This window comes from Quercus robur, chromosome 2 (assembly GCF_932294415.1).
Source record: "Quercus robur chromosome 2, dhQueRobu3.1, whole genome shotgun sequence".
NCBI lineage: Eukaryota > Viridiplantae > Streptophyta > Magnoliopsida > Fagales > Fagaceae > Quercus > Quercus robur.
In genome coordinates this window covers 67,792,132-67,806,716 of record NC_065535.1, presented here as the reverse complement: position 1 = coordinate 67,806,716, position 14,585 = coordinate 67,792,132, and the positions used below count along the sequence as shown (strand labels likewise).

The window sequence follows — 14,585 nt, the reverse complement described above, 5'->3', positions numbered from 1 at the left end:
TTAAAATAGTTCCTCTTTTTCATATTCATCAAGCGAAAAAAGACAACACAAAATCTTTTTTTTTTTTTATCTTGATATGATTGTATATGCCTTGGAACAGGATATCCAGAGAAACGAGATGATACTATAGCAGTAGAGACTGCATTACAAGATGATGTTCGGATTTAGCATATTCTTGCCCATCTTTATGCCATTTCAGTAGCCATGAAGTATGTTCTTGAGTGCTACCTACTAATTTTGTTCCGCTTTATAATCCGCCAATCGCAACTAATTAATAATCACATATTCTTTTGATGGCACCAATATTATGCATAAATAAGACCCAAAAAAATTTTGTCCCAACAAAACAAAGTCATAAAGATTGTTTGTTGTTTAAGTGCACGTAGGGAGCAGACGTAAATGGATACTTCATGTGGGCTTTAATGGACTGCTTGGAAATGGGGTCAGGCTACACAGTGCGGTACGGGCTTGCTTACACTGATTACCTCAACAACTTGGACAGAATCCTCAAGAAGTCTACGAAATGGCTCAAGGTCTTCTTGGCTAGCTAATTAGCCAATATATCATATATATGCAGAGTTGCAGACCAATGTGACAATTAGTTCCAACTTTCTTAGTAGAATAAATTTGAACCTTATCGATTTTGGAGTATTCCAAGCACCGTGGTTTAAGATGCGGCTAAAACAGAGACTAGTTCTCTTTGAATTTATATTTTGTAATAATGTGGATTCAGGCCTGTTGGTCATCTTCTTCATTGCATATTGTACTTCCACTTGCAATTCTTGAATAGCTATGAAAATTGTTAGGGACATATCATATCTATATCTATATATATAATAGCAGAAGCTGAGAGAAAGTAGATTCCTACAATTAAGGAGGTGCTGACAAATAGGATAACTGCCTATCTAAAATTCAAACACGTATAAGTTAAAAAGCAATACATTATATTGTTTGGCAATGCTACACACCGTTTAAAAGCCTCTTATTATAAATATCAAAAAAAAAAAAAACTAGTTAATATTAAAAGATACACAAAAATAGAAATAGAGAGGCAATGAGGAAAAAAAAAAAAAAAAAAAAAAAAAAAAAAAAAAGAAAAAAAAGAAAAAAGAAAAAAAGATTACTACACGGTGAAAGGAGGAAGAGAGATTGAGAGAAAAGAGAGATAGAGAAATAGAGAGGCAGAGATAGAGAGAGACATCACCATAAGGGCGCCTTTCGTTTCTCCTATTCGGATACTTTCTTTTCGCTTCCTTTTCAATTTTCTTAACACCGATGCCTGCGATCCAGAGATAGAGAAGGAGGAAAAAAATACACCTTGCGATACAGAGTTGAGAAGGAGACAGTCATTGAGAGAACTACCACCGGTAAGTTTTTCTTCTTTTCATTCTTTCTTAGATTTGGGTATGGGTATGAAATATGAATTAGTTTTGAGAAATTTGGTTGGATTGATTTTTATTTAGGAATATGGGTAACATTAGGTTTTGATTTGATTTTTTGAAATTTGGGGTTATATATGATTTAGGTTTGGAGAGCGAAAAAACAGAGAAATAAGAGAGAAGGAGAGAGTTCTCCGTCCCTCTCTAGACTTAGAGCACCGCTGCAAGCACATGGGGAAAGAAAAATCTATGGGCATCAACACCGTTAGGCTACATATCTGCCACCATCAAATCGTTGGAACCGGCTCCGGTACGTTTTCCTTCATTTTTTTTTTTTTTTTTTTAGATTTGGGAATGAAACATTACTTTTTATTGAGTTTTTTTGTTGGATAGGTTTAGATTTGATTTTGGTTTTGATATTTTTTTGTTTCGGGCTTTTGGGTTCTCCATGAAAATGTTTGTTTTCTCAATTTTTCGATTTTTTTCTCGATTTTGGATTACAGAAATCACTAAGCCTTTCCCTGTTTTCTAATATCTGCATTCATAGGTTTTTTTTTTTTTTTTTTTTTTTTTTTTTTTTTTTTTGGGGGGTTTTGATTTGGAAAACCGGTTTTGTTGTTGATTCATCACCAATAGCAAAACTTTTATCCCTATTGAAAAATATATGGGTTTAGTAGAAGGTAGGCATGGTTTTTTTTTCCCTTTTTTTCCCTATTCACTTACCGTTTCAAATTGTATAAAACTATTCCCTTTTTTGATTTGGGAAATTATGATTCATTCATTCATTCTGTTCTTTCTTTGCTGAATTTATTTGTATTAAGGAACTATCATTTTGTATGTAAATGTTCTGCTTTATGAAATGGGCAATACTTTTATGATTTCTTCTTTTAATTTTGCTTTGTTACAGTGTGAAACTTGGAAAAAATTTGTTTGTTTATATGTGAATTTGATTTGGTATTTCATGTTTACTATTAATTAAAGCCATTTTTTTTTTTATGAATTCATGGTGTTGAATGGGAAGCCAAGTCCAGAAGAAGAAGAAATTGTCAATTCTTCCCCTTCATCGTATCTCTTATTTGGTGTTTTTACTTTTCTATTGATTTCAATATTTGTTTTATTTTGAAATATTAAGTTCTTTTTCTTTTCTCTCTTTTACTATGGATTGCCTGCATTGCCATTAATTTTGTTACTGACAATAATTCCAATTTTTGTATCTTTATGGTTTCATATGTTTGAATCAGTTTTCCTAGATTATCTGCTGCTAAACAATCTCAAAACCGAGACTTCTTGCCAAGTGCCAAATCAAGTTCAAAGGTCTACACTTCTCATTTTACAACACCTTTTTACCGTTTTGATCATTCTAGAATAGAGTTTTTACATTGTTAGTGGTATCCAATAGAGTTTTTTCTCTTACTACCCGTTTCTACTTTGCAGTCTCTACTAATAGTGTTCTGCAAAACTTTTCAAAAGAACATAAACAATTTTGGCCCCCAAACTCTCCCTATAATGTTTTTTAAAGATAAGATTATCATCCTGTATAGTGATAAACTTTGTATATCCCACCAAAAAAAATTAATTAATTAATTAATTAAATGGCCATTCAAAAAAACTAGGATACATACAAATTTTTTTGAACAAACTTACATTGGAGAGTTGGAGTTGACCATGAAAGGAGACCCATTTCTTGGTCTTTCTCTCTGACTCCTTAGTATTTGGCATCTAGACTCACTATTTAGTCTGGTTTTTCTTTCCTTCCTCTTTTTCTTCTTCTTCTTCGTCCTTACTTCTTTGTCCCTTTTACAGTTTTTTACTTATGAATCTCTAAGTTGAAGGTTTCTTTTTTCATGTTACAATTTGCTGGATTGCTCCAACTTCTACCACATGTGTGGCTCATGTGTTCTAGCCACCAGCTATCACCCACTTCAATATATTTACTATTTTATTTGTTAATTTTACCATTTCATTAGTGTTTTTAGGACAATAAAATTTCATTCGTTTTTTTCCAGTTTCCAAAAAGTGAATTTGACACTTGATGTGGTTTTCTTTGTTTGCTAGCAAAACACTTCTTGCTATTTATATCATCATTTTTTGCTCTGTACCCCACTATTTTTTTTTTTTTTTTTGGAACCAACTTATTTTTACCCCCTCCTATTACTAAAATAAGTTTAATTATTGACAGATTTTGTAGCTATCTGAATTCTGGGCTGTACATGAACCACTAACAAATGCAGAATCAAGGTTTGATTAGTCGTGGTCCAAACCTTCATTTTCCAGATTTAAATTTTCACTGAATTGCTGCATTACTTTTTACAATTCAACCCATATTTTCATTGTTTTCTTAGGCTTCGTTTGCAGTATTTCTTTCATGTTTCTCTACTGCAATTTAAAGTTGCTATACTTTTTTTTTTTTTTTAGCAATTGGAAATAATGGCTGCAATTATATGGATTGCCCTCTTTACAGTTTCACTAAGAATAGTTAGGTATACAAAAGTGCTCACCACAACCAAGAAAGAAAACCAAAAATCCATAAACTGATACCAAAGCAGTAGTAAAAGTGTTAAACTTGAAACTAAAATCCTATGAATAGTGGAGCTAAGCAAGATGTTTTGCACAAATCATGCACCTGTAGAGCAGTAAAAGATAGAGAACACTAGTTACACATCACACGCATGATACAAAGAGAATAATTGATGCAACATGAAAAATAGTTTGCAATCTCTGTTCTAATGGTTAAGAGATGTCATTTTTTGGTTTCACATGCTGTGCAAACCAAAAACCAGCTCAGCTAGATGTTGCATAGATCACTATTATCCATAGAAACATCATGCCAAGTTAAATTAAATTAAAGGGAGTAGATATATCATAGAGTCCAAAGAGAATAATTGCACAGATCACTATTACCCATAGAAATCCTTGGGAAAAGTATAAGCGAAAACCAAATTTCGCTTATACCTGAGCTCACTACATTTTTTGTTTTAGAGCATTTTGGTTCTTAAGTTATATTTAAACTTAATTAATCTGTGCCTTGCTACTTTGTGTTTTGTTAGTTGGGCATGAAATATAGATGTGGTTTTGATCTTTGCAATATGTGTTGAGCATGAGAGTTATATCATTTTTGTGAAATGAAAGTTATGTTTTTCTCACCTCTAAGTTTAACTATTTGATCGTCTGGGTGTCTCTTTTAAATATTATTAGATATTATTCTCATATGCTTTAAATGAAAATATGACAAATATTAATGCCTAACTGATTAAAAAAATTTATAGGTAACTATTGACTGTCATTCACATGGGCAACAAAGCTCTACATCAACTTTGGCATTACAAAAGTCACAAAGGAAATTATGCCAAAAGGACATCCTAAAGGACTGGATGGATAACTTTCTTACACAAAAGAAAAATAGTTGCTGAAATAGAAGACTTGGATGCATATAAAATGCTTAAGAATTATGCACCAAGTTCTATTCTTCATACCCTTTTCTTATTTACTTAATTTTCTATTTTATTTCAAATTATGAGAGATTTAATTTTCTGTATTTAGGCTATGGTTTTGTAATTTGAGCATCCTAAGACTCTTATATCAACATGAATTTAAGTTTTGTAATATATGTGATTCTAATTTTGAACTCAGTTATAATTGTAGATTGTAATTCATTTGTCTCTGTTAGATTGCCGCATTGTTCAGTGCAGCCTTATTTTGGGAATAGAAGATTGATGAAAATTGAGAATACTATGAGTATGCATTTTTATAGGTGCTACATTAAAAAGCTTCTAATTTCAAGTAATGAATCTGAGTCCTAATTTTAAGTACTGAGCTTGATTGTTGACCTTTTAGGTTTATATTATACAAATAACAACTAAAGGCCATGAACAAGGCAAATATTTGGAGTTGAGAAAATCAAAATGCAAACCATTACGGGAGATCACCAACTTTTGGAAAACTAAATATCAGGAAACCTATTAATCTATTGTGCTTGGTCTCTTACTTTTTTTTTCCTTTTTTGAAGTCCAAGTTGTTCAAGTATTAAGAAAGTTGTTAATCTATTAAATAAATAAAAAGGAATAGCATAATGTTAACATATATACAATTTTATCACAGATAGATCAAATTAATTGATGACATGCAAAGCCAAGATTGTTAATGTTAACAACAGATGGGGTATTATTTTTGCATGTCTTAAATGCAACAAAAAGGTCAAACCTATCAAAGGAGTTTTATGGTGTGAGTGATGTAAAGGTGAGCCTAAATTATAAAATGATCCCGTGCATTGCGCGGGTTAAACACTAGTACTATATATAATAGCAGAAACTAAGAGAAAGTTGATTCCTACAATTAAGGAGGTGCTGCCATGTAGGAAAAGTGGTTATCTAAAATTCAGCCACGTTTAAGTTAAAAAGCGATAAATTACATTATTGGTAATGCTATAACACCATTTAAAAGTGATAAATTATAATTTCTCACTACTTTAAAACACTATTTGGGAGCCCTATTAGTATAAAACGAAACTAACCAATTAAAAAAAATAAAGAGATTGCTACACGGAGTTAGAAATAGAGAGGCAGTGAGACTTGGAGGAAGAAATAGAGAAAGAGGCAGAGTCAGAGACATCTCAGGCTAGTACTACCATCGGACTTTGACCACCAAAATTCTTGCTTCCCTCAACCAGAGATGCACTATTACAGAGTGTGTTTTCTTTTTTTGCTTTCTTTGTTTTTTGATTTTTTATAAATTTTTATAAGTAAAAACCTAAATCTTGCGATAACTATGATTTTTGTTTACTGCAATTTGAGCCACTCGCCAGACTTAGACTACCAGTACTGCAAGCACATAGAACTTGAAAATTCTACCACCATTAGAGAGACAGGCCGTGTACCCAAAATCGATAAAGTTATTGTTTTTGTTTTTGTTTTTTTCCTTTTCGTTTTCAAATCTGGGAATTGAATATAATTTAGGTTTCATAAGAGGGATAATCATTCCAGTACAAACCAAAAGAAAAGAAGACTGGGATAGAGAGAGGGAGTTCACTAGGCCATATGCCTGCCAAAGTCCGATCTCACACCACCATCAAACTCGGTAAAGTTTTTTTTTTTCTTTTTTTTCGTTGTTAAAATTTATGGATTAATTGTTATTTAGATTTGGTTATTTTGGTCGGATTGATATTGATTTAGGTGTTTGGATTAAATTTGATTTTGATTAAGGAATTTAGGTAAGAATGCTTTAGTTTGGGGTATTCGAGTTAAATTAGGGATTGGGTTTTTATTCTATTTTTTCCCTTTTCTTTTCTTAAGTCTAAACATGGGAATTGGAGTGTGTCTTTTCGGTGGGAGTGTTTCTTTTTAATCTAAACGTGGGAGTGTAGAATTGTGGTAGTGTGGGGTGCTTTTTTATTTTTTTATTTTTGATAAAGTTAAAATACTTTTTGAAGAAAAGGAATTGCTTGGTTTTAAACCTTTTCAATATAAATAAAACACAAACAAAACAATATGAACAAGCAAAATACACTGAGAGAGAACAGAGGTTCCATATTCAGTGAGACGCAGAGAGAAATACCACTAGACTACTGCCATTGCTTTGCATATTTTAGTCAGATTTGATTTTTATTTTTTGGGAGCATTGAAATTAATGTGTGTCTGACGTTTGCTTCATCTTTATTTCTGCAATGTATTGTGGCACAATTCTAAGCCAAAAGAAGAGTTAAACAAATCTATTCTAATAAATGGGTTTGTGCTCTACCCCCATCTACTCTCTGCGGCATCTGCTGTTTGTGTTTGTGCTCTGCCCCCATCTCCTTTCTGCAACATCCACAGAAGCTCAGCATCATCTCACCGTTTCAAATTAGCATCTTTAATCTTCAATATATCTATGTTTTAATTTAAAACCTGATGCTTATACTACTTAAATTACCATCTATCCTCTTCAATATATCTATATTTAATTTTTTTTCCCTGCTTAATTGTCTAGGGTTCTTCTTTTACCCTTTTTAAAAGTAGTTGGGTTGATTCTAGTGAAGCGAAGAATTATTAATGAAGACAAATGCCATATCTGTACAAGGGAGGCGGAGACAGCAATTCACGTGTTATGGGACTGTGCTGCGGTAACAGATGTGTGGGCTGGGAGTATTCCAAAACTGCAGAAGGGAGCTTCGGTTTTCTGAGATGTTATGCAGCTGGTGGAGTATCTCATGGACTAGCTCTCAACTGAAGAAATGGAGCTGTTTTGGGTGCAATGTTGACTCGTATAGAACCAACGTAACTGTGTACTATATGAAGGATAGCTAAAGAACCCGACCAGTCTCAACAAGAGAGCAGAGGAGTTTTTGCAGGATTTTAAGCAAGCCCAAGTGCATTTAACAGTGAGTCCAATGGAGCAACCAAGTGGTGAAGTCTGACAGCCACCTCCACCAATGGTATATAAGCTAAACTTTGATGTAGCAATATTTTCAAGGATGGAGAAATCTGGTATAGGAGCAATAATTCGAAATGAGAGGGGCGAAGCTATGGCTAGTATGTCTGCTATTGGGCCGAAGGTGGAAGCAGGTGAGGAAGTTGAACTGTTGGTGTGCAGAAGATCTCTTGAATTTACTGTGGATGCTGGTTTCACTAGAGTAATGATCGAGGGAGATAATACCAATGTTATGCAAGCTATTTCTACAGATGTGGCTAACTATTCATTCCTAGGCAATGTGGTTGATGATATTCACCATTTGATGTCTAGTTTACAATGGATTACAACTAGTAAGATTAGGAGGGGTAGTAATAAGGTAGCACATGTTCTTGCGCAACATACTAGAAATTTAGAATCTGATTTGTATTGGTTGGAGGATTCTCCCCCACCAGCTTTGGAAGCCTTGTATTAGGATTCATTATTATTATGATTAAATGAATGAAGTTTCTTTCTCAAAAAAAAAGTAGATGGGTTGATTCTCTTTTTATGGATGCTTTGGTTTGGTTTTACTTTGGGTAACATTAGGGATTTTTCTTTTGATTTATTGTGGTTAAAAGTCAAATTTCACCTTGGATTGTTTAAAACCTTTATGTATAAGACGAGAACAAACTTTCCAATTCAAGTTTGTGCCAAAAAGTGTTACTTGTTTGATGTTAATCTTGATTTATGTATTTATTTTATATATCCTTGGCCAACAGAAGCCAAATCCTTAGCCATCATCATATGGGAAATAACCAACAAATTGTTAAACACTAACCAACAAAATGTTAAACATTGTGCAAATTATTCACTAAATATGGTTGTATGTTTACACATTAATGCTTAAGTATTTTTGTGGAACTAATAAACTACCCTTGATATGGGAACAATTTTTCATATTTTTACGACTCAAACCATATTACAATGTTTGCTTCCACTTCTTTTGTAGTCCCTCTTTCATCTTTCTTTGTTGTGATTTAAAAAACCTTCTTACCCTATCATTTTGTTGAAATATAGATTTACTAAGTTCTTTGCCAGGTACGACACTTGGGTAATTTGCAAGAAGAGTTGCTGCAGTTTGAGAGGTTAGGATAGCCTGATTTTCCATCTATTTATATCATAAATTGAATTAAATTTTGTGCATTGATATTTTTAGGTTTGATTTGGATTTGAATTCCATATTTTAGTCTAATTTTTTCTTCATTTTTTTTAAATTCAATGAATTCTTATTTTGTATTCAACTAAACTGTAAAACTATTTTGATTTTTTTTTGTTTTTTTTTGTTTTTTTTGCTATGCTTTGTGATCAAATTCCTTACAATGATTGCTTCAACTTCTTTTTGTAGTCTCTCTTTCATTTTTTTTGTATAAGGTTAAAAAAAAAAAATTTGTCCATCCTTTTGTTTAAACCCAAATTTATAACATTCTTTACTGGATATGACATTGGTGTTTTGCAAGAAGAGTTGCTGGATCAAACTAACAGATGGACATGAGTCTAATGCTGTAAGATACATTGAATAGTTGAGTCTAGGTGTAATTTTACTTAATGTTTCTGTTAGGTTCTAAAGACTTAGGATTTTATGTATTTAGAACTCTAATTTGTATTGTTGGCAAACCATGAGCAAAACAATGTTTTTAGAAGTGTTTTAGTCTTGCTCAAAGTTGTGCATTTATGTTAAGTTGGAATCGAGCTTAATGCAGAAAAGATTATTGCATTTCGGTCTGGCTCGATCGATTGAAGCTTAGGTTCGATCGATCGAAGCTCGAGCAGAATGTTTTTCTGCAGAATTTTCCAACTCAGCCCTAGTTGTTTTAAAACATTTTTAGGGTTTCTTATTTGTCCTAAATATAAAAGGCAAACCCTAGCCACATTTTAGTGTTGCTCATATTGCTATTTGTGTAAATCTCTTATGAGATCTAAAGGAGCTTTCCTTTACACAAACTTAGGGTTTTCAAGGAGAAGATTTATCTACACCTTGATGATCAACTCAGTTGCTGCCATTGAAGTTTAAAGAAAACAGAAGCGGGTGTGCTTGTATCTGGTGGTGAATCCAAGAAAGAAGGAGTCCGTGGATTCGAAACTTACACGTGGTCATGTCAGTAAGTTCTACTGGTTGGTAGCAATAAGAAGTCGAGCGTGGGGGCTTGTAAGTCTTATTGTATGAACTTCGATTCTTTCAAGATAGTGGATTCAAGTTTACCTTGAGGATAGCTAGGTCAAATCCTCCCCAGGTTTTTACCGGTTTGGTTTCCTGGGTGATCATATCTTGTGTTATTTATTTTCCGCTGCTTTGCATGATTTGATCTTTGTTATTGTGATAACCTAGACTTGTTAAATTGGACTAAGTAACAACTTGGCTAATTTCCTAGTTTAAATCAATTGGTTTTAAGGGGTCTAAAAACTATCAGTTTCCCTGTGCTATTATTTTCTTCATCATTAGAGGCTGACATGTTTCATCTTTAATATTTCTATCTTAGTTTCATTAGAGTATAGAGTTTACTACCATATTTCCTGCTGTAATTTTTTACACTATAGAACTCTTTATACCGTCAATTTTCTTTGGTCCTTTTGGTTTAATTTTAGTTAGTAGTTATTACATATTCAATTATAGTTTAATTCTTTTTCATAATGACACTATTTAATCTATATTTTCCAGTTCGAAATTGCTAAAGCTTATGGTTTAAATTGGTTAGGATTGAACATTGGTACTATCTTGGTTCAAAATTTTAAATTAATTATCTCTTTAAGAATATTGGAAGTAGAACATTAACAAATTTGTTATTTGTTTTTTATGAAATGTATACATGTTGATTGTGATTTTTATGTTGCAAAAGCCATTATGAGCAGGAAAGAATCCTTAAAATTGCTTCTAATATTGCTGCATTTGGATGATTTAAAAGTTATATAGGCATGGCTTTATGCATAAATTTGTGATGTTTCTTTTGCTGCTTTTGTGTGTTTAAGTTTCTGACATCTAATTTTTTGAGTAAATGATCTATGGGATTTCTCTCCTCAGTCTCTGTGTGTGTTTAATTGTAATATATGTGTTCCAATTTTGGTATTATTCAATTCTAATATATGGGCGTTGCATTGTTTTAATCTTATGGGCATATATGTTAATATGGGCATGTTGCTCCTTTGGCAAAGATTTACCATGTAAATTTTAAGAATTTATCACTCTATTTTTTAATTTTTTTTTTTTTTTTTTTTTTTTTTTTTTTTGTTTCCTAGCATGGATAAAGATTACTAATGTAGATGCTCTTATGCTATGACCGCATCAACTTTTATATGTTTATCCAAGTTCATGATAAGGACACGCAGCATCGCGATAAAGATAAGATGATCATGGCCTTTTACGAATCAAGTTCTAATTCAATAAAAAACAATATATCTCATATATTAATCACAGCACACATGAATAAATCTAATACAAAATTAAGCAGAAAAATTTACTACATAATTTTTTATATGAAGAAAATAACTTTTCTTTGATTCTAAAACACAATCAACACATTAGTGCTGTTTTGTTCTCAGAGCAAATTAACCTGTAAAATTATTATGATTTCATTAATTTCATCCCACCTTTTTCCAATAGCTAAATAGAATGTTAGAGTTCTCTTTGGATTTTTTTTTTAAAAAATATTTCCAACAATTGAAATATTTATTTTCATCTGCTTTTGGTTTTTGGGTTGCTATGGTTGAATCGTTGGCCTTTGGTTCAACGGCATTAAAAAGGGGTTTTTAGCAAATTTTTAATTGTGTAGTTTCAGTATTTGATGTCCTCCACCATAAGAATTCTCAGTTTATGCACTATTTGTATTAATATGAGACCTTTTTTTTTTCCATTTGTTTGTGTTTGGATTTAATTAAAGTTTCTAGCTTATATCAAGCTTTGGTTTTATGTTTAGTCTATAGGTTATCTCAAGCTTGGTTTAATCAAAGAATCATGTTATTGTATTTTAATTCGATCAGAATCTTCTTTAAGAGTAGCATCTAGATTTTGAGGGGTTTTGTTTGATTCTTTGTTTGTTTGCAAACCCTAGCTTCTTTTCCAATGTCCTCCTTTAGTAACCCACAAATTATTTTCTGCTTTCTGCCATGCACAGCAAAAGACCAAATCTATGGAGTTTAGAAGCTGTCTACAAATTCCAACAATAGCAAAGTGAAAAGGTAGAGCTGTGTTTTTTCTTCTTCTATATATATTTTTGAAGCATATTTCCTAAGACTTCACTGTCATCCAAGATGATATATTGATTGTTGAATCTAATAGGCAAATAGTGGGTTATTTTTCATTGCTATGTTGCCTTTGAAAGGTGGGGAGATTTGCTTTGTAGGAACCATTTTCACAATTAATTCAATGGTAAAAACTTATTATTGCACTAATAATGAATACTACTGTGAAATTTGAGGGTGCTTAGACCATGGAAAGGACTAAGAAGATTACTTATTGATAAAAATAAATAAATAAAGGATTAATAGGGTTGAGTCTAATAGGTGGGTTTGTGCTCTACCCCTATCTCCTCTCTGCGGCATCTGTTGTTTGTGTTTGTGCTCTTCTCCCATCTCCTCTCTGCAACATATACGGAAGGTCCACATCATCTCACTGTTTCTTCTCCTATTCAAATTAGCATCTTCAATCTTCAATATATGTATGTTTAAATTTAAAATATGATGCTTATACTACTCGAATTACAATTTGTCTTGTTCAATATATCTATAATAAATTTTTTTCCCCTGCTTAATTGTCTAGGGTTCTTCTTTTACCCTTTTTAAAAAATAGATTGGTTGATTCTCTTTCTTTGGATGCTCTGGTTTGGTTTTTTCTTTTGGTAACATTAGGGACTTATCCTTTGATTTATTGTAGTTAAAAGTAAAATTTCACCTTGGATTGTTTAAAATCTTTATGTATAAGATGAAAACAAACTTTCCAATTCAAGTTTGTGCCAAAAAGTGTTACTGTTTGATGCTAATCTTGCTTTTAAGTATTTGTTTTATATATCCTTGGCTAATGGAAGCCAAATCCTTAGCCATCATCATATGGGAAATAGCCAACAAAATTGTTAAAAATTAACCAACAAAATGTTAAACATTGTGCGGACAATTCACTAAATATGGTTGTATGTTTACACATTAATGCTTAAATATTTTTTGGGACTGATAAATTACCTTTGTTATGGGAAAAATCTTTCATATCTTTGCAACTCAAACAATGTTACAATGTTTGCTTCCACTTCTTTTGTAGTCTCTCTTTCATCTCTTTTTGCTATGATTTTAAAAACCTTCTTACCCTGTCATTTTGTTGAATACTGAGTTCTTTGCCAGGTACAACACATGTATTTTGCAAGAAGAGTTGCTACATCAAACTAAGAGGTTAGGATGGCCTCATTTTCCCTCTATTTATCTCATAATTTGAATTAAATTTTTTCCATTGATCTGTTTTGTTTTGATTTGGCTCTGAATTGCATATTTTAATTTGCTTTTTTCTTCATTTTTTTTTTAATTCAATGAATTCTTATTTTGTATTCAACTGAACTGTAAAACTGTTATGATTTTTTTTTTCCTATGCTTTGTGATCGAACTCCTTACAATGATTGCTTCAACTTCTTTTTGTAGTCTCTCATTCATATAGTGCATTCTTCTTTTGCTATGCTTTGTGATCTTTCCTTTTGTTTAAACATAGATTTCTAACGTTCTTTACCAGATACAACACTTTGGTGTTTTGCAAGAAGAGTTACTGGATCAAACTGATAGATGGACATGAGTATAATGCTGTAAGATATATTGAATAATCGAGTCTAGATACAAATTTACTTGATGTTTCCCTGTGTTATTATTTTCTTCATCATTAGAGGCTGATTTGTTTCATCCTTAATATTTCTATCTTACTTTCATTAGAGTATAGAGTTTACTATCATTTTTTTCTGCCATAATTTTTAGGCTATAGAACTCTTTATACCGTCAATTTTCTTTGGTTCTTTTGGTTTAATTTTAGTTAGTTGTTATTGTATATTCCAGTAAGTTTAAATGTTTCCTTAAATATCACTATGTTAGCATTTAGTAAAAGATAGACCAAACATTAGTACTTAGTACTTACAATTGCTATATTTTTTTTTTTTTTCTCTGTAACTAGGTTGTGGTCTGCTGTAGTAACCTGATGTTAAATAAGCCTTTGGTTGATGGTGGTTATGCCTGAGGGATTTGGTTCCAAGAAGACTAGAGCCAAAAATCTGTAACAGTGTGGGCAAGTTACAACTGATAAGTATCAATAGAGAGAGTGTGGTGTAGTTGCAGCTAATTTATTTTGTTGTTGGTCGTGGTGTTTTCTTTTGGGGCCAAATATCAACTGGATGGATATGTAAAAGGAAAGATAGCAAGTAAAAGTGCATAGGTTAGTCATTCATGATTGATTATTGTGTAATGTGCATATGCAGCAAAGTATTTAATATTTAATTTGATATGTACATGTTTTTTTGTTTTCACAAACAAATTGTTCTTGACTTAAATGCAATAATTTGGAAGAGTTTCTTCTTTAAAACTGTTATGATTGTTGCTAAATCATTTAGCAATGATTTTGTAAAGGCATGAATCTTATTTTTCATCTCTTTTATTGTCCTTGGCAAATTGTTATTGACTTGAAAGCAATAGTTTGGAAGAGTTTTTTAAAATTGTTGTGTTTGTTGCTAAATCAATTAGCAATGATTTTGTGAAGGCATGAATCTTATTTTCCATCTCTTTTATTGTCCTTGGTGACACATTATTATCTATTGTGTGATGGAAAAAGCC

At 31.9% G+C, this 14,585-nt stretch overlaps 1 protein-coding gene across 4 annotated transcripts; it reads left to right on the top strand.

The window, feature by feature from the left end:
- The first annotated feature begins 1,095 nt into the window (after positions 1 to 1,095).
- Positions 1,096 to 8,285, top strand: LOC126714661 (uncharacterized). 4 transcript variants are annotated; one of them, XR_007651651.1, is made up of 5 exons: positions 1,096 to 1,367; positions 1,526 to 1,689; positions 2,621 to 2,693; positions 6,332 to 6,452; positions 7,370 to 8,285. XR_007651651.1 is itself a non-coding variant. In XM_050414901.1 (4 exons), exons 2-4 carry the CDS (start codon positions 1,611 to 1,613, stop codon positions 7,531 to 7,533), a joined length of 345 nt encoding a protein of 114 aa, XP_050270858.1. In that variant the 5' UTR covers positions 1,096 to 1,367; positions 1,526 to 1,610; the 3' UTR covers positions 7,534 to 8,285. The 4 variants fall into 4 exon arrangements, 1 of the variants encoding a protein (XP_050270858.1); XR_007651649.1 differs by having other exon boundaries at positions 7,341 to 8,283; XM_050414901.1 differs by lacking the exon at positions 6,332 to 6,452 and having other exon boundaries at positions 7,341 to 8,285.
- Positions 8,286 to 14,585: the final 6,300 nt, after the last annotated feature.